Source organism: Phaethon aethereus (genome assembly GCF_964289735.1).
Source record: "Phaethon aethereus genome assembly, chromosome: 11".
Taxonomy (NCBI): domain Eukaryota; kingdom Metazoa; phylum Chordata; class Aves; order Phaethontiformes; family Phaethontidae; genus Phaethon; species Phaethon aethereus.
This window is the reverse complement of record NC_138587.1, coordinates 11,739,423-11,766,780: the sequence shown is the minus strand read 5'-3', so window position 1 is coordinate 11,766,780 and position 27,358 is coordinate 11,739,423. Positions and strand designations below refer to the sequence as shown.

The 27,358-nt window shown below is 47.5% G+C and overlaps 1 protein-coding gene across 1 annotated transcript in view; it reads right to left on the bottom strand.

The window, feature by feature from the left end:
- Nucleotides 1–27,358, bottom strand: part of GRIP2 (glutamate receptor interacting protein 2) — a gene marked incomplete at both ends in the record, with an annotated part of 286,640 nt that overhangs the window by 10,621 nt on the left and 248,661 nt on the right. Inside the window, 8 exons of the mRNA XM_082004592.1 lie at nt 774–927; nt 3,977–4,153; nt 6,529–6,668; nt 11,149–11,293; nt 11,584–11,729; nt 12,533–12,599; nt 23,811–23,891; nt 24,557–24,702. Coding sequence (XP_081860718.1) covers nt 774–927; nt 3,977–4,153; nt 6,529–6,668; nt 11,149–11,293; nt 11,584–11,729; nt 12,533–12,599; nt 23,811–23,891; nt 24,557–24,702 — 1,056 coding nt within the window. The remainder of the gene's footprint in view (nt 1–773; nt 928–3,976; nt 4,154–6,528; nt 6,669–11,148; nt 11,294–11,583; nt 11,730–12,532; nt 12,600–23,810; nt 23,892–24,556; nt 24,703–27,358) is intronic.

The following is a 27,358-nucleotide window of genomic DNA, read 5'->3' as shown; positions in this document are numbered from 1 at the left end:
AAAAAAATAAGAAAAAAAAGAACTGACAGTAACAACACGACACACACAACTATGGGGACTCTGGAGGATGTCGAGGAGAGGGTTAGTTACAAAGCAACGAGGCTTTTCCACCGTGCGTGGCTCAGCTGCAGCCTCCTCCACAGGCTCGGGAGGTCTTGCAGGATTTCTCCCATGCTGGCTGAGCCGGGGGATTGACTCGACCATGCTCGCTCAGTGTGGCTTTGTTTGTGGTGTTGGAAGGGCCAAAGTGTGACGGAGAGAGACGTCCAGCCACAGCTTTGGAGGATTTTAACTTGGACACACAACCTCATACTGGTCCTCCAAGAACTTTGGTTGGCCTTTTTGGCTTTGTGGCATTGAACTGTTGTGAAGCTGCATCCTCACTTGAAAAAGTCTGGGCAACACATGTGGGGACACCCCTGACCATATCTATTTATTACACCTAAACTATGAAAACACTGCAGCCTGTACATAGCAGGAGTATGAGACATGGTAAGAACCTGTGGTCCATGCAGCTGAGACCGCCCTAACTCCAGACACAAATGCCACCTGGCCATGGCAGAGGTGCCACAGAGCTACACACAGGGTAACCTGGCAATGTGGAGGTGGTTCAACAGAGCAGATCACCACCACAGCACCCCTTCCCATGGCTGCCTGATGCCAAGATGGGGACAACGCTGACCGCTCCATCACATTCCCATGCCCCCTTGTCCCTGTGCAGCAACACCCACATTTGCAGATGTGCCTCCCTGCGTCCTCCCACTCCTCCATACCTGCTGGGCTTGTCCCAGTCATCTTCACTGAAGCTTCCATCCATGTAGGGGTAGTTTTTCCTGGGGTCCCCTGGAGGTGTGCTGCTCTTTTGCCGGCTGTGTCTCCATTCATGTGGATGAAGGGCTATGCCTGCAGCCTGAGGTATGTATGTACCTAGGGAAGGCAAGGGGAGGGGGAGTGGTGGAAGAGAGGGTAATACCTGGTCAGAAAATCTTGAGCCAGGAGAGCCTCCTTCCCCAAGTCCCAAACCTGAGGCCATCTGGATTGCATTCTGCTTCCATTTCAGCCGTCGAGGTTGCTCTTCCCATCTCTTCTTGCTTTAACCAAAGCATCTTCTCGGGATCCTGTCATAAGGTGCCCCATTTCTCCTTTGCTCCACCACTTCTGGGATCCACAGATCTGGGACTACACATACCCACAGATGCAGATCCTATCCTCAGCCAGCTCCAACCTTAGTTAACTGCTCCTATTTCCACGCTGAACTCAACAGAAATTGTGCTGTTGAAGCAATCACCTTTAAATACAGCAAGTCCTTCAAAAGGTAAAAAGAAGATGCTGCCAAGCCTCCCTCAGCGTACCCAACTCCATTTGTTTTGAAGCCTAATTTCTATTAGGAAAAAAATAAATCTTTATTTAGATTCTCAACTTCCTTTGGGACTTATTGGACAGCAGAAAGAAAGTGATAGGGTATAGAAGGCGAGCAGCAAAGAAACTGCATCCAGAGCAGCCTGATGCAACAGCCTCCCTTCAACAGGGGTGGTGGTGCTGAGGGTACCTGGTGGTGGTCACCAGCTCCAGTGTGCTCAGCAGTGGTAAATGAGGAAAAGCCAGCCCCCATTTCGAGAGCTGAAAGCCAGTTCCCACAGCCACCAGTGCCCTCCCATGCCTTCGGGATCAGCTGGTGCAGGCAGAAAAAACTGCTTCAGGGACACATGTGTGAAAGACAAGGAACAGGAGGAAAAACTCTGCCGGCTTGAGAGAAGGGAAGGTTCATCTGTACCACATTTGATAGGAGATCAATACAGACCATTAGGATGAAATCAGACAAGTTTCGCGACCTCTGCCCCTAAGGACTCCCCTGTACCGCGGTGTCTTACTCTGGAGATGCAAATCCAACACTACCAAGTCACAAGATCCCCAAGTCTCACGAGGAGCTGCCTGGACAGAAACCTTCCAGAACAGAGCATTCCTTAGCAGTGTCAGTGCCATCTGCAGTGGAAATAAATCTCCTGAGTCCCCTGCCCAACTCCTGCTGCCCATTCAATGCTTCAGAGAAATCTTTACAGCCTTTCCAAGAAACATCATATGCTTCCATCACGCGCTGTGCCAAGTGGACAGGAAGAGGTAACGGAGAAACACATAATTAAGAGAGACTTGACCTCCCAAACAGCTAAGAGCACTGGAAATACCCAAAGACAACGCCAGCACTTTCTTTGAAAATGCCAAGACCTGTTATTTCACTTAGCTGAGCGTTTCCTCTGTGTGTTTTTAAAGGTTAGACTGCTCTGGAGGGAGCCCCAGAAAAGTGCTTGCCAACATCTTACAGCAGTCAGGAGTGTTCGCTGCCTGCCAGAGCAGAACGAGGTCCCTGGACGCAGGTCCCTGCAGCGGGTGGGCAGCAGGCGTGGGTTGGGCGTAGGGGGCTGGGGACCGCAGGGCTACGTGTGCAGAGCTGTCACTTGGGTGCCACCGGTTTCACCTCCTCCTTCCAGGGAGACGGGCTGGATCCCTGGGATTCAGAGCCACCTGGTGGCATGTTCCCACCAGGCCCAGCACAGCTCCTTCACCCAAACCCTTCCCTGAGCAGTTTCCTAAAGCTGTGGATGAACCTAAAACCCACAAGGCTGCAGAGCCTGATCTATGGTTCTCCATTTGGGGCATAAACCCCGATCTCCAGGATCTGTGTGTCCCAGGTCTCTCTGCATCCTGCCTTCCCTGCCCATCCCATGGGCGACCCGGCATGCCCATCTCCCTGCACCTCAGGATCCCTATTGCCAGCCAGCACAGCACACCACCATGCAGCCAAATGCAGTTACCAGGGAAGACAAGAGAGCCCCTGAAGCAAAGGTGCATTCTATGGATGTTGGGCAACTTGGCATCAGCTCTTCTCCCTGGGGCTTGATGCTCAATTACTTGTTCTCAATTTACCAGCGAAAGCAATCACTTTGCTAAATCCAGCATCCAACTTGTATTAACATTCAGTTAGATGGAGAAGGACTACAGCATTATGAAGACCAGGGGATTCCTCCTTAATGAAGCCTCCAGTCCCAACTGCACTCCCAAAATAAGACTTCAGACCAACAAAGGCTGAAGGAAGACGAAGGCATGGTGGAAGAGAGACACCCACGCGGTGCTGTCCTTTGAACTTTTCTCAGTGGGAGCGCAGTGAGCACAGGCACGCACCTTGCTCAGCACATTGAAGGTGCTTTGCAACACTGCTCCTGCAAGCATCCCTCCCTGTTTTCACATTCTGTTCTGGACAGCAGTCTTTTCATCAATTTCCTTTTGCAGAGGTGATTCAGGGTTTTGTTTTGTTTCAACATGGGCTTACGTCACTAAATCTGAACTGGAATAACTATTTTCCAGTGCTTTCCTCCAAGTAAAAATCTATTCCCACGACTAGAGCATCCTCCATCCCAATTCCGTATGTCTGCCAGAAGCCACAATCAAATAAACCTGGCCTTGAAGACGTGTTCATCTGACCACTCACTGGAGAGTTAGAGGGTAATACTACAAGAAAGTATCTAATTATTTTGTAAAGTAAGTGCTTCTAGTCACAAGACATTCTTGTGGATCTTAAAACATCATGGAGAGAATTAATATGTTCTACATGGCCTCTCTAGAGAATTAAAAGGGAGCTATGGACCAAATACTCTGTAAGACATATGGCCAGTGAATACTTCCTCTGATTATGTGAATTATAAAGTGCTGTAATGGTTTTGAAAATGCTGCGAACAGTATGATGCCATATAATCCAGAATAAATGTGCCAATAAAAACCTAAAACAGATGCATCAACTCAGAGCACCACATGACTGCATTTTAAAATATATTTTGTTCCTTGCTGGAAGTGAGAAGCCATGCAAATGCAGTCAGACTCATGTTCAGTCTTTGGCTTGTGTTCAGTCTCCAGACGGGTTCAAAGGCTCTGTCCATCTTCACCTTGGCCCAGAGACCCCTAGGAAAAGACAACCCTGGCTTACCTTGGCTTCCATACCCGGCATCAATGCCAGAGCCATCCCAGGACTCCATAGCACTGTCCACGCTAGGAACTGCGGTGGAGTATATCTCAGACAGCTTGCTAGTTTTCTGGGAATCCGTCAGTTCATCTTCTGGGTCACTCACTTCGTTTATACTCCCCGACTTCTTAGGATAAGATTCTGAAATCAGAACATGCCTCTTTAGCAGGCATGAAGAACAAGCCTCAGGGAAAGGGTTATGCTGACATGGGAACAAGCCCAGGTACTGTCAGTCTTTGGAACAAACTCTTTAGCTCTTCAAAAGTATCTGAGAAAGACCTGTGCAATACAGTTGAAAGGATTTCATACAGTACTCATCTCAGCTGAATCAAGAAAAAATGCATTTCTGAGTTTTTAGCACATGGAATATAAGGAGCAACCATGGGGATTTGAGGATTCCCAAATATGAGAGTTGTGACCTAATCTCAATTTACAAGCACATCTTCTTGTGCCTTTGGAAGCTTCCTCCAAACAGCTCTGCCCAGACAAGTGTTGGCCTCTGCAAGCAATAGCCGATAGCTTCTCTGGTCTCAGACAGCCTCCTTTTTACCGAGATCAGCAGTGCGTCCAGCCATATTGCTTCTGGCATGATCTGCCTTTGGGGACAGGACCCAAACAGTGCCAGAGCAGCACCTAGTCAGGGTGCTGGCTGCAAACTTTCTGTCATAAGCAGACGTTTCAATGAGATTCCAATGCAACCTGGTCCCAAACTACCACCGCTGAAGTTATAGCCCCCTTCCAAGAGTGTACAATCTTGTATCAATTCAGGGCTAATCACCACTTCTCCAAGAGTGGAGACTCTCCACTCATCCAGTCTCAAGACAACAGTGGAACTCCTGGGCCTTGTATTTTGAGGATGAATTTCCCCTGATTAGTGATTGGAAAATGGAAAGCTGAATGTGGATGATGAAGCTCAGACCTTCCCTTTCATTATTTTAGTAATAGTAGGCCCTTATTATCATTATATCAAATTCCCTTTCAGGCAAAAGCTATGCAAGGAATGGTTTCTCAGCACAAGCATTTCTTTGTACTGAATATTTTAAAGTCCTCGTTGATTAGATATCCTGTTAGCCATCCACACCCTGGATCTCTGACTCACAGAGGCTGGGATAAAAAGCTCTCTGAAAGTCTGCATTTGTCAATGAGGACAGATTATTTTACCAAACCAAGCCCAGTGTCCTGAAAGTCCCTATTTTCCAAGCATTCAGAAGATTGCTCACCATGATTAACTCAAGATTACCTTGAAATTTCAATTACACCTGCTTCATTCTCAGAATGATTAACAAGTCTCCAACTGGCACTTGCATGTCAATTATTTCAGCAAGTGGCTGTGACAATGCTAAGTGTCAGCAGGGGAAAAAAAAGAGTATTTCAGACTAAGGATCAAGACACTTGGCTGCAGGGAATGAGACCAGAGTCTCTTGAAGAGGAATCAATTCCCCGGTTCCACCTCTATTTGCTAAGTCACCACTCCCTGCCTGGGCTTCCTGCATTTGTAAAATGGGTGCACTCCCAGACACTTACAGACTGCTTTGAGATCTACAGAAGTTCTATGTTTAAGAGGGATGTTACTTTTCAGATGCAGGACAGACATCCCACGGGCCGCTCTTGCTTAGAAGAGCTTTATCACTTGATTTCTTCCAATTCCCACAGCACTGTGGGCCACTGGCTGGGTAGGTCCAGCTACACCTAGAGACTGCAGCAGCATGGCTCAAAAAAAGATAGAAAATACTGGGTGTAGGGAGAGACAGAAATGCAGTCAGAATGCACCAGCTACTTTCTCAGCTTGATGAAAAAGCCTCTGTTTGGCTGTGAATTCGAAGAAGTTGGAAAGAAAAGTTTGCGTGTTCCCTGGTTTTGCCAGTCCTTCCTCTCTGTCCCCCCAAAAAGTGGCCTGCCTGTACTAAGTATGCTCCTGCTTTTTGATACCATGTCAAGAGGAAAAAGCCACAGGGAGCTTGGCAGGGAAATGAGAAGGGGATTTCTAGAGTGAAGGTAGATGCTTTGACAGCTGATCTTAGGACCCTGAGTCAGAAAAAGGAGTGTAAAAGCTTTATTGCCAATTGCTTTCAAAAAGTTGAATTAAAGGTGGTTTGGTTGTTGGTTTTTTTTCTCAGGGATTCTACCTGCTCAGAGGCCCCTGCTCATTTTGGGGGGGTTATATTTATGTGAAACACACACAGGGAATGGCACCAACAGCACAAGGTGTCAATCTGAAAAAAATTTATTACAAATAATAATAATAATAATAATAATAAATAATAATAAACCTGCTGTCTAGTCTCTTCCCAGTACCACAGACAGCCCTTGCATTGCCTTTTTTAAAATCTGTGAGTCAGAGTCAAAAAAATGCCCATCTTTTCCCTCTGTCCTTAGCCATGCCTCTGACCACGCTGCCTCGTCTCACCTTCCACAACATGTGAAGGAAAACCCACAGCACCACCTACTCCATCACCTGGGGTCCGTGCTGGGATGTGCCTTCGCCCTCCCACCCCAAACCAGGCTCCCCAACTCACTCTCCGTCTGCTTCTTGATCTTCAGAGTGACCGTCTCGCCCGCCATCTGCAGCAGGTGGATGGCTTCGCTCAGCGGTTTGCCCTTGAGGCTCACATTGTTAATTGCTAATATCCGGTCACCGACGTGGATGGCTCCGGTTCTGGAGAGAAAAGGCGCTGTTAGAAACTTCAGAGAAGCAATTTGCCTCTGTGAGACAGGCCATTAAGTTGTCGCTTGAAGTGATAGCATATTAACTCTCAGCACTTTCAAATATGTCTTGGTTTCCCCTTGGTATGCGGGATACCCATGATTTCCTCTTCATCACCACTATCAGGAATCTGGATTCCCCTCCCATCTTCCACCTATGCATCTACTTACAAGTAGACACCGGAACATATGCACTGCTTGGATCTCAGGCTTCTTGAGAACTGGGAATGCAGACCAGCTTACAGTCAAAACTCTTCAAAGCAAGGGGCAATACGTGCTAAAAGCACAAGCATTTCCAGTGTGTCACGTCCACCAGTCATCACACATGGAACTGAAAGGCGTGATCACACTGACAGAAAGAAATGATGAGACAAACCTAGAAACCCATTGAAAAAAAAGCAAAACCAAAATGGCCCAGCACACACAGATCGTGTGTGCAAGCATGAGCTGAACCAGCTGCAGATCAGTTCACGATGTGTTTAAAGCTCACCCTTACACAGCTACACCACTGTGACTTTCTCCATCAGGACCAGCACTTTAGAAGGGGTTACTGGTTTATTGCACAGCCACATTCCAGTACTGGCTTCTGGACAGGCTAAATAAATCCTCAGGCTTCAGCAACAGCCAGGAGCAAACTAACAAGTCATGGCAATTCTCTCCCCTTCTCCTCCATCCTTCTGCGTCTGCCCACAGACAGGGGCTCACTTTACCTCTCCCTGCGTTTGCTGCAGCTCCGGGAAGAGCAGACAGGACAGGATACGTCCATCACCAGAGCTGGCAGCCGTGGCAGGAGCTCGTGCTCGCTGCTGGCTGGACTGAGCTCACCACGCTCATGCTCCAGCTCCCTAACGCCAGCAAGCGAGAGCAGCAATCCTCTCCTCCTCCAGCAGTGCCGTCAGGTTGAGCTATCAGGAACCTGTGCAATGGAGCCAGGAGGAGATGCAGATCTGGACTGCAATATCTCTTTTTGTCCGTGGCAACGTGCCTCTCTCAGGTTACGCCACCAAATTGGACTGCTGCTCCTGCAGAATTGGGATTTGATATACTGTCGCAGGCACGACAGCTACTTGTCTTTCCCCAAAACATGAAACTTTTATAGACATGCTACTGTGAAGTATCTACTGTAAGTACGTAAATTGGGAAATGTAGCCAAACAGCAGGCAGGACCGTTCAGTTTGCTGCTGTTGCTGCTGTGGTACTTGGGCAGTGCCATGATGGTCCCAAGCAGCCACTAGATGTCTGTCTTGTCCCACCCACATCAGCTGAAAAAGCCCTCAGGGAAAACTTGTGCATTCAAATAAATTACAGATCAAACTGGAACCGGAGTATTTGTCTTAAAAGTTTCATCTGCGTAGTTGAAAAGAATGAAGCTTAACTGCCGGCAGTTTAAAAGCGATCCTTCGCTCGCTGCAGTGGTTCAGCATTTGAGGGCCTCCTGCTGCAGCCCTGAACCCAGCACAGGGACGCATCTCCTATCCGAGACACCAGCCCAACTGCCCGCCTCTGAACAGCGTAACTGCTCTGCAGAAACTGCGAAAGTCCCTTAGCAGGGAAAAATACAGAAACAATTAAAGAGAAAGGTCACGTTCAGCCAGGTGTTCTTCTTCAAGGGGGGAATCAAAGTCCAGTCCTCTCATCTGTCCATCTCCAGGCACCCCTGGGAGGACAAGCAGACAGAAGCCGAGCAGGGGTGACAAAGGTGTTTCTAGCTAGTGATGCTTGTGCTTCTCCATCATCACCAACAGTTCTTAATTCACCTCAAACACAAGCCAGCCCAAGGAGCTGCATTCTCCATGTCCCTTCTTGCTCAGAGGACACATCCAAGAGCAGAGTCAAGCTATTGCTCGATTGCAAGGCATAAAAGGGGCTGCAGGCACTTTCCAGCAACCACTGGAGAGGAGGTGGCTGCATGCACATGGTAGGGATTTACTTGGTACATGGGCAGGGCCACCAACCCTTCTCCCGTCTGTCAACACGGGCTGGTGCTGAGCACTCAGGGACAAAACCCTCCTGCAAGCCACCGCCATCCACTTGACCAGGTAGGTGGCACTACAAGAGGCTGGTCAGGCACTTTAAAATGCCAGCAGTAGCCCAAAATTACTCTTGGAGAAACACTACACCTCAACCAGCATTGAACAGTATTGTTCAGGCACAATCCCTTCCCAAAGAAGGAAAACAAGTCCCATGGCCCAGACTAAAGCCACCCACAGGCACTGCAGGAGGGGAAACAGAGACGAACATGGGAGAGAGCCATCACTCAACACCAACCCAACAGTCTGAGCTGCCTCTGTAGGTTTCTATAGGATCAGACATATACAAAGAGAAAAATGTTCAAGGTCAAAATAAAACCCAAGTCATCTGAATCTGAAGCCTTTTCAGTTTAGACAGCCTGTCACCCACTGTGACAGATGTGTGACAGATCCTAGAGGACATCCTGCCTTCCCCATCGCCAAGCAAGCAGCCTGAGCCGCAATGCAGACCTTCACTCGTGCCTCTACGAGAGGCTGGTGCGTCCTCATTATCAGGTGCTGGGTTCTGGTCTACCCCGCGCCCGCGCTGCTGAAACATATCCTGTGCTCCAGCAAAAGACAGACACAGCTTTGGGTTTAATGCCCTGTCCTTCAGAAACCTGTCCCACCCTTCAGAGCCTGGCTAAGGGCACCTGTGGCACAGGGAAAGGTAGTGATGGCAGGAAAGGGACAATTTAGCATAACACTAGGACCACCACTCTTCCCTTGACAAGGTCAAGCCACTCCCTTCTGTTACTCCCATGAGAAAAATACGTACCATCTCAGCAGAAAAATATGCACCTTTCCTGCAGGCAGCCTTCATCCCAGCGCTCCTCACTCTCCCAAGGTTACCCAGAGAAATCCCCACGCCGCTCCGTCCCCACGCCACTCCCCTGTGCAGGCTCTGTTATTTGTTTGTCTGCTAGGGTGAACGTGCTGAACGGCTCCATCGCTCTCCTCAGAAGGCTTTTCCTTCCTTACTGCCTGCCAGCTCCTGATCAAAATTCAATAGTACCGCAGCACTTGCCTGCACTACGTTTCTTTGCGGAGCAGTCACTGATGCATATCCGAGTTCAAAGGAAGAACAGCCATGGCATTGTAAAGGGAACTGAGAGCAACGAGGATACGGGACCATGTTCTGAGCCTGTCAGCATTTAGGCTTTCTGCCCTTAACCTCTCTCACGCTGGGCTGCAGGTACAGTGCAGAACTGCTATGCAGAAAAGCCTTGGATACTCTACAGCTGCTATTTTCTAGGGGAAAAAGACTGAATCCTACAGTGGCAAGCAGTGATATAAAATCCCCAAAGAGAAGAACCACTAATAGTCAACTAAGTCCATCCCTCTTCCTTACTTCTCATGAGACACTGATGTTCTGCTTTCTGTACCAAAGAAAAGCAATGGAAATGTGCAGCAGTATGCGTGCTGAGAGCTTGAGGAACCCGGTGCAGAAAGGGGCACTAAGCTGTTTTACAGTCCAGCTAAGAGGGAGTGTGGTCTTGAAACAGAAAGAACCAAAAGGCCAGATCTGCAGTCAAACGTCTCCAAGGTCTAGCACTTCACACCTATTTGTTCAGGGTTTTTTTGCTGCTGTTCCACCTGTCAAGCAGTACAGGGTAAAGCAACCCTATGAGAAGCATGAGTCAGGGCTGCTGAAATGATCTATTTGCAAGTCACAGCTACTGTATAGACAGATTAATTAAGATACAGTGTATGACTCAGTTCCACCTTATATTCTCAACAGTGTCCTGATTCTTTAAATCCCATGCATGCACATATATTCAGACAGAGGCACACACAGAGTCAACCTCCCCGATTACCAAAGGTAAATCTGCACCTACGTTTATGCAGCATAAATGTCTGCTGCTTGAAGAACGCCAGCCCTGCACTGGGATACCTCCATATGTAACAGACTAACCACCAGCAAGGATGGGTCAGAAGAGCCCCGAGATCTGTGGTTTTAGCAGGACACCCCACTGCCATGGCCATAAGCCATAGTTTAGCAATAGGTGAGTCCTGGATGGGAGACAATGGTGGTTTCGGGGGCAGGCTGGGCGCTCTCCCGAGGCAAGGTGTGCATGGGAAATCACAGACCAAGAAGGACCTCTGTGGAAGAGGGGCAGATAAATATGTTTTCCTGGCTGCTGCATTCAGCTGACACACTGGATCTGACTCATCCAGAAGCGCCTGCTTTGAGCCTCTCACATTGCCCTGACACAGTTCCAACCACCCCACATCTCCTGCATGTGGGTCTGCTGAGCCGGACTGGCAGGGCTGTCCCTGCTTCACAGCGCTTGGTACCTTCACAGCAGCTTTCCTTTTTAGCAGACTAAAGTACCTAAGAAGAGTTTATGACAGCAGAGGAAACTTCGCAAACTTCAAGATCCCTTCCCACGTCGATTCAACCCCTCTGCCCTCAACCCTCACCTTTCTGCCAGCCCTCGTTTAGTCAAGCCCGAAATGACGATAGGATCGAAAGGTTCCTCTGTCCCGGAGATGGTTATTCCCAAAGGGCCACCGTATCGCTTCAGTTCCACTGTGTAGATAATAGCACCGGTTGTCTCCTGCTCATCTGAAAGAGAAAACAGGAATGCTGAATTTTTTAATTAGCAATATGAAAAGGGTCATAGGAAAGACTCACAGCATTTAGAAGCAAAAGCCTAAGGTCTTCAGCCATGCTTATACCAACTAGGATTTTAACCTTCCAGGCTCCATTTAAGGGCAGAATAACAAAAATAGACTATAATCAATTGGGAAGTGGTGACCAGACAAGTGGCAGCCCTTATCTTTGTTAGTTTGCACTAACTATTGCAAAATGTCATTACAGTGGACAGGCACCAGTTTGCATCAGGATTTCTGTACCAGAGTTATCTTCATCCTTCCTAATCTTCAATTTGACCAGGTCTTCACACTGCCTTAAAATCTGCACAGCATCCTCCATTGAGCAATTGTCGAGCCGGATGTTATCAATGGCTAACAGCTTGTCTCCTGGCTCCAAGGTTCCAGTTCTATATGGAAAGGAAAAGAAAACTGAAAGTACATTTGTATTTGCCTTTCAGATCCCACAATGCAGTCAGTCTTCCAGTGGCGATGACAGTATTAACTTTTTACTGTCCTTGATCTTTCCTGGGAAACAACCATGAACGGAGTCTGGGACAATTATAACTTGAAGAGTGGAAGTTTGTGTAGAGCATGCATCAACACAGAACAAGGCAGAAAGATTAGATATACAGCCTGGGTAACCTACAGCACTGAAAAATGCCGGATTTTTAACTGACAGATATTCTACCTTTTATGGAAACTCCTATATGAGCACTCTCAGAAACGAGCCTTCCAGCAGCACTAAATTCCTCTGAAAGCCTTGCTATGAGGTGTTGGGATCAGAGATGAAATCAATAAATGCTGGGTTATTTGCACAGTTCTCCACCAGTGCCCACAATTCACTCACTCTGTTCACCTGAGCAGGAGCTGAAACAGACCAAACTACCTGATGAGCCATAGCACCTTATGGGCTATACGAAACTCTTTACCACATGCTCTCAAATGCTAAACATCCGTCTCCTACAGAGTAAGCAGACCTCTGAATCAGTGCCCTGGTCCCCTTCTCCATTAGCTCAACTCTACTTGCCTCAATAAAGACAATTTTTATTGCAAACTCTACTGTGGTCCAAGACAAACCTTCAGGGTTGAGATCTCCTTGGATGCTGGGAAAATCCAGACCCAAGTGCTACTGCTTGGGCTTCATTCTACTTCTCATTACTGGGCTGGACATTTTGCAATCGGTTTGGCAAATGTGAAACTCTGCACTCACCTATGTGCTACGCTCCCCTTCTTGATGTCAGAGATGATCAAAGGGTCCCCAGGCTTTCTGCTTGCAGCTGCAAGAGAGACACATGGGTACAAAGCTTGGTATTGAGTCTGCTATCTAGGACGGGGTATCCTAGACTCTCCCTTTAACAGGGAGAAGGAGTTGTAAGGAAAGGGAATTTATATTCCTTTGACAAAACGATGCTTCACGCTTGAACTCTGGAAGCTGCACCAGGAAAAAAAACCAGAAGCGAATCCCTGCAAATGTTTATTGGTTGCCCTTTGCCCAAGTTAGCTATCTGCTTCCTTTGGTCTCCTCCTGAAGAGGAAGACACATGGTGTTCAGCAGCAAGAGGTGGAATTGCCCGATCCCAGCACTGTTAAACACCCGCTCACGCACATCTCCGACACGAGACAGCAAGTAAGTCAATGGCTATGGCAGTGGTCAGATATTAGCAGTGCTGCCTAGGGAGTACCTAGCTCAGCGCTGTGGTTAATACAAGCATTTCTCTGTTTTTGAAGTAAAGTGGGCTGGGAAATTTTCCAGGTGGAAAATAACCCAGGAATAATTAGATAAAACACTGATTTCTAGCTGGTTCATCTCCCCAGGCCACTTCATCATACAACCAGACAAATTGGGGCTGGACTCAGTGCTGGAGCTAGAAGGGGTAGTTTCCAACTCTTCCTTCCTGCCCAACCCTGATAACTTTTTCAGTCCACGAGAGATGCAAGTATGCGTCTCTGGGAGCATTTGTATTTTCAAATTTGCCTGCAAGGCCTGCTGCTCTCTTGAGAAACCCAAGTGAGATTTATGACTCGAACCCCTCCTGACCTCTCTGCCATCTGCACGCCAAACATATGCCAAGAGCATCCTTTTCACCCCACGTCACTCCCTCCTGCCTTGCTATGGGAATTGCATCATCTCATTTAAAGCTTACGGAGCTTCTCATCAAAAAACATGTGGGAAGGAAGAAACTTGCAGCATCTGAACATATCAGGTGCAGGTCAGAGATTAAAATATCTGTGACACACATGGCATCAACCACACAGAGATGCATCTGCCTGAACAGCAGTTACAGAGTACCCCAGAAAGTCAGACATAAAGGAATGTTTCCTCTTACCAACCTCTGCTCTGGATTTTTCTGTTGTTTACATTCATTTACAAGATTTAAAAACATATGTGCTAACCCGTCACCTTTAAGGATACCCTCTCCCAGACATAACTAAACGTTCTATACTGAACAGGGAGAAAAGACAGCCAATCTCAGTCGTAACAGGGCTGAGTATAAAAGTTAGGTCAAACCATGAAGAGCAGACCGTGACTGATTTTATAATAGTCACAGCAATGCAGCTGCTGAATGATACAGAGCCTGGAAGAATTATTTTCCCCATCTTTTGCCATAGCGTGCTGCCAGGCAACTTTGGTCTGGACACTGATGTTCAGCTTGCGCCTGCAGGTTGAAGAGAATCAGATGGGTTGTGCAGATTCACCGAAGGCTTGTGCCTATGATCAACCTGTCCATGTCAGGGACCAGCCAGCAGACAGACTGACATATGCCAGGCAGAGCTGAGTGGTGGCAGGGAAGGATGAGGTGCAGCTCGTGCAGCTAAAATCAATGCAGAAACCTCCCCTCCGATTGAGAAGGCCACACACCGTGGACTAATAGCGCAGTGCACGGAGATGTATTGCCCTGTTATTACTATTGCTGTTCTCTTTTTCAATATAGAACATGTATTTGCTGCCGAGAGGTGGACAACAAGGTGGTCTGAGCAGCAGTGATGGGAGACCCTGTATAGCACACCCTGAGCCCTGGGTCGGGCTGGCATCGCTGCATGTTTAATCATTCCCTAACCCGCTTCTGTCAAAATGATCCAGGTTACCCAAAATACTTTTCACCACAAGCTTTGCTTATTAGTTTCAAAGCAGAGGCAGCGTGACAGAAAGGGGTTAGGGAGGATCTCCACAGTCTTGGTGGTGGGTTGGGGATGGCCATCTCTAAACCTGACACAGCCATAGCTGGAATGATGTGTCCAGAGACCGTGAACACTCAAAAGAGCAATGAGAGGGGAAAGAAAGAAAGGAAAAGAAAAAGAGAAAAAAAAAGAAAAAAAAAAAAAGGCAAGCATAGACAACAGCATGCCTCAAGCTCTGCAGAAAAGGTGTTTATCTCCGCGTCAGCCTTACAAGCCGTGCGACACGCAGTTGGATCCTGCCTACAGTCAGTCTCTGAGCAGAGTGAGACCTTGTCCTTCTGCAGCTCCACAATAGGTGTCAGCATGGAACGTAGCACAAGCTTCCCGTATCAGAAGCAAGGGTGACAAAGCGAGTGTTTTGTCCATTAGGAAACAAAGCAAGTTTTAAGGAAAAGTCATTCTGAGTGTTGTTTGTGGTTTTTTTTGAAGTTGTGCTTTCCAAACAGATTTTCTTGAGACTGGTGGTAGGGACTGTTGTATGCAGTTGTACATGGCTCTTCCATTTAACCAGAGTACCCAAACTTTAATAAATGGCAGCCTTCTGCTTTAAATAATCACTTAGTATAAAATGGAAAGGGTTTATAAAGCCATCATTATTAGTCAGCACCTACAAATCTGAAGGCTAAGTTAGAGAGACTTCATGAATAATCGTTCCCTCGCAAGAGGCGTAAGACACAAAGTTAAGATAATCAAATCTCAAAGCACAGAACGGTCACCTGCTGTTCCTTTGAAAAAGAGGAGTTACTAATTCCAGTAATTCACCTCAAAGCCCTTGCCAGTGCCCCAGGAGAGCGCCCAGCTGGGCTTTCGCCTGTCAGCTGGGACCAGGCTGCCCCTGACCACCCCAGCCACCCTGCGACCCACGCGTCTGGCGTCCCGGTCCGCCCACACCGGGCGACAATGCGCCGCTGCGTGCGGCTGCCCCGTCTACCGGCAGCAGAGCTGCAATGTCACTGAAGCGGTGACTCGGTCAAGGTCAGAGGCATTAGATACATAGATCCGCAGTGAGATTTTGGATAAACCATTTCCAATTTGCCTGCAATTAAAAAGAAAACCAACCTTAAACTACATTATTATTTTATTAGGGCTGCGGTCTTTGGAGTTCAGAGACTTGTACAGATGTGTAAAGCCTTTCCATCCATTCATTTCTGCTGTCAGTGTGGTTATTTCTCTTCAAAAAAGCCTTGGTAATTCCGTTTGCTGCACGAAGACACAGTTCCGAGGCCCAGCCTGGCCTCTGGGTCTTGCTTTCCCGCCTGTAACACGGAGACGGCAGCAAAGGGAGTCGAGGGAAGAGACGGATGGAGAGACAGAGACAGAAGCTGGTGCGCAGAAACCCACGTGCTTTCTCGGCAGGCGCTCTGGTTGTGGCCTCCATCTGCCAGGGCAAACCACTTCAGGTGGAAGTAGGCTCTTCTTCAGACACATTTGTATTTTGGGCAGCTTTACCAGTACAAAAGATAGTTTAAATCTGCTCCAGTGGCCCAGAGAATGCTCCATAAATCAACAGCTGCTGAAGGTAGAGGGGTGGGGGAGAAACTCAAAATGAAAACACTGCTTGGCGGTAGCGACAGGGCAGTGATAAAAAGGTGAATTGATCAATACTGTTATTTATTTTTTATAAATTGCTTTCAGTCTCTTGCCACCTCTGCTGGGACTCTGGCTCGCTCGGCGTTTACTCTGTGATGGATGACGAGGCCAGAAACACACGTCCGGTTTGTGTTTTTAATAGAATGCATAATGACTTGTATCGGTATATCATTCCCCTCCAAGGAGAACGAGCACGTATCTCACATGCATCAACCCGTTATAAATGCCCTTCGTTATTGACCAAGCCAAAGCAGCACTCTGCCAATGTGTAATTAAAGAAATCGTAATAATGTCATAAGAATACATTTAAGAAAGCAAGCGTTTATAAACTAGAAGAAACAAAGTCAGAAACACAATAATCTCAGGACAGCTAAGGAATGAGAAGAGGAATAAAAGCAAATCAGAATCTATTACAAAAAGCAGCACTGAAAATCAAATCCCCAATATCCAACTATTTCCTCTATTATTCATTAGTTTTAGCAGTAATAAATGTGCATAAATTATCAGTGCCTCTAGCAGGATATTTACTCCATCACTCACATATTTCCTTTCAAAATCTCCAGATAGCAAAACCAGGACAGAATATCCCACTTCAGTAAAAGCACTGGAGTGCATCAGCTGCAAACCCCAGTGGAAGCTGCGGCGTGAGCAGGAGGCTGCCGCGCACGCCGCTGCTCGCAGGCACGCTCTGCCGGGCCGGTGGCAGGTCCCAGGTTAATCCAGCGCCAGCAAAGCTAGATGTGCTCGGCTCACAGATCCATCTTCTCGCTAGGACAGTGATTACACTGCTTAAGCGACTTAATCGAAGTTATCTATCTATCCAAATTCCGGTTTTATCACTCACAAGCAGATATACTACCGACTCCTTATCTGCAGTACTTCAAGCCAAGGGCACAGGAATTGATTTGTTAAGATATATAAAGGTAATTTGATAAATTTATAAAGCATTAATGCATAGCTAAAGTGAACGGTAATTTCAATATCTGTTCAAACAGCAACAACGACACACCTGTACCCTGCAGCGAATTTCACAAGTAGCCCTTGGAGAGGATATTTGAGACAGACAAAAAACCTCAAAACCACAAAGAGCAATCTTCTGTGTAATCAACAATCATCTCCCAGAGGCTAATAACAAATCCGTATCTTATTTTAAGAGGTCAGGTATTGAACATACAAGAATACACGACTTTTAGCTTCTCGCTGTTGGAGATTTTAATTTGTAAGGGATGTGCAGAAACCTGCAAACCGTATCATTAGGACTGAATGCAGCCACCAAGATCAGAGCACTTACGGCGTGCGCTCTGCTAATGGAGATGAGTAGTTCAGGCTAACAAGAGCCACATCTTCACATCCCTGTGTCAAAAATCTCAGCTTGCGCATCTTTGCGCCCCCGCCACTCACAGCACCTCAGAGGTCCCTGCGAACGGTTGAGCTTCACAGCCCACACAGCGCTGAACCTCGCGGGGCAGAGCAGCGCGCTTCGCCCTGCCATCAGAGCGGCTGCTTTACAACCAGATGCAGCAGAAACCGAGGCACCGGAGCACGGAGAAAACGAGAGCGATTTTGCTGGCTCCTTGTCCCTTCATCCCTGGACGAAGAGCACGGAAGCAGCACACATGAGGCGGCTTCGGTGTTTTGCTTTGCTGATTTTCATTTAGCAAACGCAGGAAACTGAAATGCGGCTTGAGGGCACTGAGGTGCCATGGAAATACAAAGCACAGTCAGTGAGAGACTCACCCCTTGGATTTCCTGTTCATCCTATGGGGAATGGAAAGGGAAATAATGCTATATGCAAATATTTGCATAACGCGTCTTAATTTGCTGCATCCCTTCACCGTGCGCTGTATTAGCAGGGGGAAGAAACCCGTCTGCGTGCACACAGCCACGTGCACAGACCACAACCGGCGCTCACCCAGACCAAGCCTCCTCTTTCCAGCAAACCCTGAGGCCTCGGGGGAGATGGAATCCCCTCACTAGCGGCAAGCACAGACTCTCTCTGTACGTTCATCCCAGAACCAGCAGCACCTGCCCTTCGCATACAAAAACCTCCTGGGTTTTTAGCCCTTTTATGAGGCTTTCTAGCAGATTTATGGTTCCTCCTGCAGTCAGCTCCATTACACGAATTCTTCCGACGCATCCATCAAGAATCCTACTCTCCCCGGCTTTGCTTAGCCCATCTCCCGATGAGCTCTGAGAGCCACAGCGCAGCAAGTACTTGATCGCCTGTATTTCTGTAGCGCTCCTCTGATGAGGTCGTAACACCTTCTGCCTGTGTAAGGAGGCAGCGGCGAACCTTCCTAGCCAGAGGAATTAACCACAAAGGAGCCTGCTGAAGCCGGGAGGTAGAACCCAACGAAAGCAACTCATCTTTCATCTGCAGTGTGGCTGGACCACGGCATTTTAGAAGAAACTCAATTCTGTGACCACCACAGTGCAGAGGGTCTTCTACTGATCCCTCTGGCTTGCCATGTCTTTAACCTGCCCCAGTTTTACAGAGTAGGGAACAGGAATCCAATGTGGGAGGCCAGTAAGCCCAGTCCTCTATTTTAAAACAGTAGTTAAGTGTCTGTCTGTATCAGAAGGAAAGCTGTAAAAGCTGTTTCTAGATCTATACAACCATTCAAATCAGCAGAACTGGGAGGAATTGAGCAAAACAGAGTTATTTTTACCTCTTTTCTCTTGCTGCTTGCATCACACTCCTGCATGCACATCATGTCTCTGCAGGAGTTACTTACCACAAGGCTGCTTACTTTGGTTCTAATGTTTGAAACTGGTATATTTATCTGCCCGGTCAGAAGCAGAGTGACAAAATGATGATCTAATTTGCTAAGGGTCATGTGGACATAGGCTTATATGGACTAACATAGGAAAACAGAATTAGGATTCAACTAGCATTTCATCCTTGCACCACATTTTCTGTCTGGCTGTCTTTTGCTCCATTTGTAAATATAAATGTGTCTCTGACTCAGCAAAGGACTGAAATGTATCTTAAGTTTATGCATATGCATTATTTAAACAGTGTCCTGCAAACATATTCAATAATCAAAAAGATCAAATCTATTATATTATTAAAAAACTGCTTTGTAGTTGGATAATGGGTTTCTAACTATTTAAAACCCAGGGGTCAGTTTCTTTTTATGTAGCGGTGATTTCAAAAAAGTGTGTGAAATCAATTTTTTAAACAAATTTCAAACGAAAACTTTTTCAACATAAAAATACATTTTGAAGTGTAAATACATATCTGAAGCAGATGCCATTTAACTGAGGGTCCACAAATAAAAACTAACATTCTTGCTGGCAACTCCCAGGTTCATTTTGCTCTCCAGCCCTAGGTACAAACTAAGCGTTGAAGCTTAAACGGGGTGAAACCCTGTGCTCAAGCCAGAAGCTTTTTGCTACCAGATCCATCACAGAATCACAGAATCACAGAATCACTAGGTTGGAAAGGACCTTTAAGATCATCAAGTCCAACCATTAATCCAGAACCACCATGTCCCCTAAACCATGTCCTGAAGTGCCACATCCACACGTTTTTTGAACACTTCCAGGGATGGCGACTCCACCACCTCCCTGGGCAGCCTGTTCCAATGCCTGACCACCCTCTCAGTGAAGAAATTTTTCCTAATATCCAATCTAAACCTCCCCTGGCGCAACTTGAGGCCATTTCCTCTTGTCCTATCACTAGTTACTTGGGAGAAGAGACCAACACCCTCATCGCCACAACCCCCTTTCAGGTAGTTGTAGAGAGCGATAAGGTCTCCCCTCAGCCTCCTCTTCTCCAGACTGAACAACCCCAGTTCCCTCAGCCGCTCCTCATAAGACATGTGCTCCAGCCCCCTCACCAGCTTCGTTGCCCTTCTCTGGACACGCTCCAGCACCTCAACATCCTTCTTGTAGTGAGGGGCCCAAAACTGAACACAGGATTCAAGGTGCGGCCTCACCAGTGCCGAGTACAGGGGCACAATCACTTCCCTACTCCTGCTGGCCACACTATTCCTGATACAGGCCAGGGCGCTGTTGGCCTTCTTGGCCACCTGGGCACACTGCCGGCTCATATTCAGCCGGCTGTCAACCAGCACCCCCAGGTCCCTTTCCGCCGGGCTGCTCTCCAGCCACTCCTCCCCAAGCCTGTAGCATTGCATGGGGTTGTTGTGGCCAAAGTGCAGGACCCAGCACTTGGCCTTATTAAACCTCATACAGTTGGCCTCTGCCCATCGATCCAGCCTGTCCAGATCCCTCTGCAGAGCCCTCCTACCCTCCAGCAGATCAACACTCCCACTCAGCTTGGTGTCATCTGCAAACTTACTGAGGGAGCACTCAATTCCCTCATCCAGATCATCTATAAAGATATTGAACAAGACTGGTCCCAGAACCGAGCCCTGGGGAACACCACTCGTGACCGGCCGCCAGCCGGATTTAACGCCATTCACCACAACTCTCTGGGCTCGGCCATCCAGCCAGTTCCTCACCCAGCGAAGAGTAAACCCGTCTAAGCCTCGAGCTGCCAGTTTCTCCAGGAGAATGCTGTGGGAGACGCTGTCAAAGGCTTTACTAAAGTCCAGGTAGACAACGTCCACAGCCTTTCCCTCATCCACTAGGCGGGTCACCTGGTCATAGAAGGAGATCAGGTTGGTCAAGCAGGACCTGCCTTTCATGAACCCATGCTGGCTGGGCCTGATCCTTTGGCTGTTCTGCAGATGCCCTGTGAGCACTCTCAAAACCAACCGCTCCATAATCTTCCCTGGAACAGAGGTCAGGCTGACAGGCCTGTAGTTCCCAGGATCCTCCTTCCGGCCTTTCTTGTAGACGGGTGTCACATTGGCAAGCCTCCAGTCTTCTGGGACCTCCCCTGTTAACCAGGACTGCTGATAAACAATGGAGAGTGGCTTGGCAAGCTCCTCCGCCAGCTCCCTCAGTACTCTCGGGTGGATCCCATCAGGCCCCATAGACTTGTGGGTGTCCAGGTGGCTTAGCATGTCCTTGACTGCTTCCTCCTGGATTATGAGGAGTACATTGTGCTCTCCATCCCCGTCTTCCAGCTCAGGGGGCTGAATATCCTGTGGATACCTGGACTGGCTATTAAAGACTGAGGCGAAGAAGGCATTAAGTACCTCAGCCTTGTGCTCGTCCTTGGAGACAATGTTCCCCGCCATATCCAGTAGGGGATGGAGATTCTCCTTGCCTCTCTTTTTGTTGTTAATATATTTGTAAAAACATTTTTTATTATCCTTTACGACTGTGGCCAGACTGAGCTCTAGCTGGGCTTTTGCCTTTCTAATTTTGTCCCTGCTTGACCTAACGAGATCTTTGTAGTCTTCATGAGTTGCCTTCCCCTTCTTCCAGAGGTGATAAACTCTCCTCTTTTCCCTGAGTCCCAGCAAAATCTCCCTGTTCAGCCAGGCCGGTCGCCTTCCCCGCCAGCTCTTCTTACAGCACATGGGGACCGCCTGCTCCTGCGCCTTTAAGATTTCCTTCTTGAAGACTGTCCAGCCTTCCTGGACCCCTTTGTCCTTCAGGACTGTCTCCCAAGGGACTCTCTCAACCAGTGACCTGAACAGGCCAAAGTCTGCCCTCCGGAAGTCCATGATAGCAGTTTTGCTGAGTCGTCTCCTTACTTCACTCACAACTGAGAATTCTATCATGTCATGGTCGCTAAGCCCAAGATGGCCTCTGACCACCACATCTCTCACCAGTCCTTCTCTGTTTGTAAACAGCAGGTCCAGCAAGGCACCTCCCCTGGTGGGCTCACTCACCAGCTGCATCAGGAAGTTATCCTCCACACACTCCAGGAACCTCCTAGACTGTTTCCTCTCTGCCGTGTTATACTTCCAGCAGATGTCCGGTAGGTTGACGTCCCCCACAAGAACAAGGGCCAGCGAATGCGAGACCTCCGCCAGTCGCTTATAGAATGTCTCATCCGTCTCTTCATCCTGGTTGGGTGGCCTGTAACAGACTCCCAGCAGGATGTCTGCCTCATTGGCCTTCCCCCTCATCCTTACCCACAAGCACTCTACTTGGTCTTCACAATCTTCGATTTCTATGCAATCAAAACACTCCCTAACATACAGAGCCACCCCACCGCCTCTCCTTCCCTGCCTATCCCTTCGGAAGAGCTTATAGCCATCCATTGCAGCACTCCAGTCATGAGAAGCATCCCACCATGTTTCTGTGATGGCAACTACGTCATAGCTGTCGCGCTGCACAATGGCTTCCAGCTCCTCCTGTTTGGTGCCCATGCTGCGTGCATTGGTGTAGATGCACCTGAGCCGGGCTATAGATTTCAACTCTGGCACGTTGAACCTACCCCTAGGTTCAACTCTAGTGAGGTCCTAGGTTGCCACCTGGGATCGCGATGCCAACGCTGCCCTGTGCCCCGCTCCCGTCAGAAAGATGTTGTTACGCGTAACCGCTGCTTTCGGAAAGCACTTTGATGGCTTTAGGCAGTAATTGCCACCAAGTCAAATGTTAAATACTGTGCTGTTATTTCTCAGGATTGTTCTCGAGGCACAAATAGGGGAAGCTGGGAAGAGGGAGAAGAAATAACACAGGGTGCAAAGCCATCACCCTGCCGATGTTCAAGTCACTCCTGAGAATAACCCCACTTAGACCAGAACATCTCCAATTAACTCACTGACTAATGCTGTAAATGCCAAGAGGTAACTGCAAACAGCTTATCTATTTTAATGAAACCTAGTTTTAAAGTGTCCCTAGTGACTCCATTCCCCAGGCACAGCTGGGTCCACGCTCCTGAGGGCTTAGACGCAAGATCCCATTAACTGCAGTTTCACAAGTTGCTTTGTTTCAGCTGAGAGGTGGTGGCAGCCTCTGGGCATGGCAAATCCGAGGTGATTCAACTCCGTTTACCCGGCAGTGAGAGAGGGATGAGTGACGTGAGACCTGCTCGCATTTGCCATACAGGAAAAATTCACTGATGCGAGGCATAAGAAGACCCGAAGTTAGCCAGAAATTTGGGATGGATCTGCCTGCCTGATCCCCTTACAGCACCCTCTCCAAAGAGGCCAAAAGGTCTTTACATGAAAAATACGCTTCAGAAGAGAAACAAAGAGAATTAATCAAGCGTGAGCAGAGAAGAGAGAAAAGAAAGGAAAAGGTTCATGTCTCTTTCTCAGTGCCCACCAAGTCCTGGCACATGGACGTCCTCCTCCATGGCTGGGGTTAGTCAACGCAAGGACTCCTGGAAAACCCTGCCCAGCACCCTCCTGTCCCTAAAGTGCCTTCTCCCCACCTCTAAGGCCCACCACCATCTTTGTCCTCCTCCTCCTCTTGACACTTTTTCCTCTCTGCACTTCAAGCTGTGGGTTCACCTCACACTTGCTCTCCTCTCTCCACCTCTCCCTGCAAGGGTCCCACCAGACCCAGGCAATCCCTTTTTAAAAGCAACACAATACCACTGTGAGCAAGGAAACAAAAATACTATTCCTAATAACATAATATTAGTCTGTGGCACAGACCAACTGCTCAGGTACTCTTTAGAGACACATCCTTTGCCCCAACCCTTCATGCGGCTGCTTTTCTCTGCAGCCCCCAGCTCGTGGAGGTAGGAATCACACATCTAATTCAGTTTGGGATGAATCACGAGCACTGTGAGGGCTACCAGGAAAGCCCAAGTAATCTTCTCTCCGCTGGGCCCCTCTGATGTGCCACAGTGGAGAGCAGCAGCTCTTGCAACTGCTAGCACAAGTCTGAACAATACTTACAGCTGATTGTAATTCCAAGTTCTACACCCCTTTTCTTGGGCAATTTAACATGGAAAGTACCGCTGCTGGGTATGACAGACTCTATAAAACACAAAACAGACAAAAAAGAGAATAGGAGAAAAGAGAGAGTTTTCAGTTGCATGGATGGTTTCTTTGGAACCAAGAAAAACAAGCCCATAAAACTCAGCTTTATTGGTTCAAATAAGGTTGTTATTTGAGGCCCTGCGGACTTCACGTTAAAATTTGGATTCTCGTTAAAAATACATGCTCTGAACATCAAGTGAAGTGCCCACATCATGCTGTATTTCAAGACTGAGACAGTTCTGTCAACGTACAAGGAAAAAAAAAATTATTTTTTTTTTTAATACAAAGCTGCATTTCAGCCCCCACCAATAGCTTTGGCTCCCTCCTTGCTTCAAGGCCATAAATTAATATAAATATTATTCATGTTAATGGGAAAATATTTAAAGTGCAGGTGGCCTCTTCATCTACTCCTTAGGTTTATCTCAGCCAAGTGGTGAGAACAAGGCATTTATGAAGGGATCAGAAGAAGGACCCTCCGTCTTGGTGCACGTTAGAGAACAATGAGAAATGGAAAAGGTCCTCACAGGGTCCTCTCACTCTTCCCTCTGAGCTCCACCAAAAATCTCACATTTTTGCATGAATACACTCCCTCCTACAGGTTAGCAAAGGCAACGGCACAGTTCAGCTGATATCAAGGAATAGCAATTCCTTTGGCAACATACCAGCGACATCAAATTCAATCTCAAGCACCACTTTGTTTGTGAGCGCAGCATCACGCAAAAGCTGGTTCGCTTCCTCCATAGTCCCGTCCTCAGTTGCGATGCCATTGATAGAAAGGACTCTGTCTCCTACTTGTAGCAGTCCACACCTGCAGTCCACGTTGGGAAAAGGGGGAAAGGGGACAAGGAGGCAGGGAAAAATAGGAAAGGAGGAAAAAAACAACCCCACAACCAGCCATGAGTTACTTTTGCCAGGCAAATCTGTTACAAGACACACAGCATAGTAACAAATCCCGCAGAAGTAGCCCCAAAGAGAACATAACTCATTCTGCAATACTCATCCCAGTGCCAAGAGCCCCTGGAAGGTCACAGGGCAGCAAACCCTTGTGGTTTGCTTAAGTTCAGACATACTTCACTCCTAAATAACCATTTTTGGTCATATTTCCTGCAACTTCCATGAAAAAAAAAGTAACCCTCACCTTCCTAAAAGTCAACATCATGGCCAAGAGATGAGAGTGATAAATACAAGGGCATGTGCCCTCCTACTCTAATGGTATACAGCTCTTTCTGTGGGCCTGCACCATCTGAAACCCAGACTAAGGGCACTGAAAATTGCACAGATTCCTCTGCTTAATACACGGCTAATACTGAAGCTACAATCCAATGAACTCCCTGAAATGTCTCAGCAAATTGGATAATCATTCATCCCTTGTAATTGCATTTCTGGAAGCCAAATGTACATTGATACTGTTTAACTGCCTTGAAAGGCCAACATTATTCTGAAGCGATATCGTGCCAATGTAACCACAACTGGCACTTTGGGGCTTTTGGTTTAGACCCACTTTCTCCAAGAGCACAGATCAGCAGGGTTTTTTTACTTTGGAAGAAAAAAAATGACAGTAAGGCTATGTTGGAGATATACTGCTACAGAACGGTTTGTCTCTTGGGACTCCTCGGTATGGATAAGCAAGGCTTTTTCACACATGAACCACTACATTTGATACCCATCCTCCCCGCTGCCCCAGCCCCACACCCTTTTTTAAAAAATATACTGTAACACCAGAAAGACAATCTTCCATGTTACCGAGCTAGCTCATGGCTTTACAAAATCAAGAGTGTAGTGTTCCCCATGACTGGCCACAGGCCCATACCCTTCTCGCCCATACCCTTCATCAGTTGTTCGCTATAACCACATCTTTTCAGTTTTTCCACTCACCACCTGTCTATAAGGCTGTCCACTTGAGCAGAGCTTGAGAAACCATTCCTCATGTAGCATTAAGGTAAGCTAAAGAGTGGTCTCCAAAACAGGTTGAGGGTTAGGGGATCAAGTCTAAAGTTCACCTCTACATTTGGAGTTATGTTACCACGAAGATTTCCCAGAAGGCATCAGCTATCCTGTTTTGAACCTTCTCCAGAGAATCTGTTCCCCTGCTGTTTAATGATCAAGCACGTCCTTCACCCTCTCCTTTCTAGATGTCAGCTTCCACTGATATTTCATGGAAGACAGCTTGGTTTTTACTAATCCTTCCAGCCACTCTTCATCACTCACACCCATTTCAATTGTAAGAAAACATGGTACCACAGCTTCCAGGCACAGGAAGGTAACATCAAAGGCAATGGACAGGGGCTGTATTATTCACCTCCGAACAACAGGACACATATGAAAGGCCAGGATGTCAAGAAAAAATACACACATCCATATTCAAGAAAAATGCACCAGCACAACAGTTTTTTGCTGGTGGCCCATCAATAGCTGAGATATGAGCACGTTTGGAGAGAGCCTAGGGAGGTTATTTTACTGGTAGAAAGGTTTTAAACTTGCATTATATTTACACTGCTGCCTGAGTTCATGCCATCCATGGAAGAACGCTGGCTATTTTATGAGATGTAAATTCAAAAGTGTTTGTTCAAGGAGACTTGGATTACAGCAGACAACTCCATGGTGTATAAATGAATCCACTCTTGCAAATAAATTACATCAAATTTAATTACGGTCCTTCACTGGACTTGTGGCTATGCAGCCACATAGATGCACTTGGAAATATCAGCTTATAAATATGAAGATGGCAAGGAGTATGACAGAGACGCATCCTCCTGCACCGAGAGCATTCTTGCTATGGCCACTATGGCCCTTTCAGAAAGGAAGGATCAACATCTGCATCACACAGACACCACTTTGTCATTTCAAGGCCACACAAGGACACAATCCACTTTGGCACCACTGTTTCAGCTGCAAGGCCTGGGAGATCACAGGATGCTTTTACACAGCATCAAAGCACACATTTGCCACCTTTCCCACCAGAGCTGCCTTCTCACAAAACAACCGTTTCTTGTGTTTCTTCACTCAAGGTAGCGTTCCCTGAGTGTTTTCCAGCCTATAGGCCTGTTAGGTCAGAAGTATTTTATTCTTTTACTATTAGCCTGAGTCAATCATGGTTGTTTAAGCCCCGGTCTTGCAGGTTTAAAAAAATTTGTGGAGTGAAGCCACAAGCTTCTAGCTCCCCCCACAAGAGCAAGGAGACACGACGTTCTTTGTTAACTCTTCAGAATAATTCCAGAGACAGTTCCCAGCTGTCACGTGCTCCTGCACTAGGAGCAGGGCCCTGGAGCCGAGGCTCCTGCAGACCTCTCCTCGGCTCTGCTGTGGGATCCTACGCAAACCTTTCGGATGGCTTCGCCAAAGAGAGGCCATTTGTTTCAGAGATGCACAGTCTAACATCAGAGCTTACAAAGTGCTTTGAGATCATGGCAGAAGTGCTTTAAAATCAGAAAGAACAAGAGTACAAGCATCGCCTGGAGTGAAAG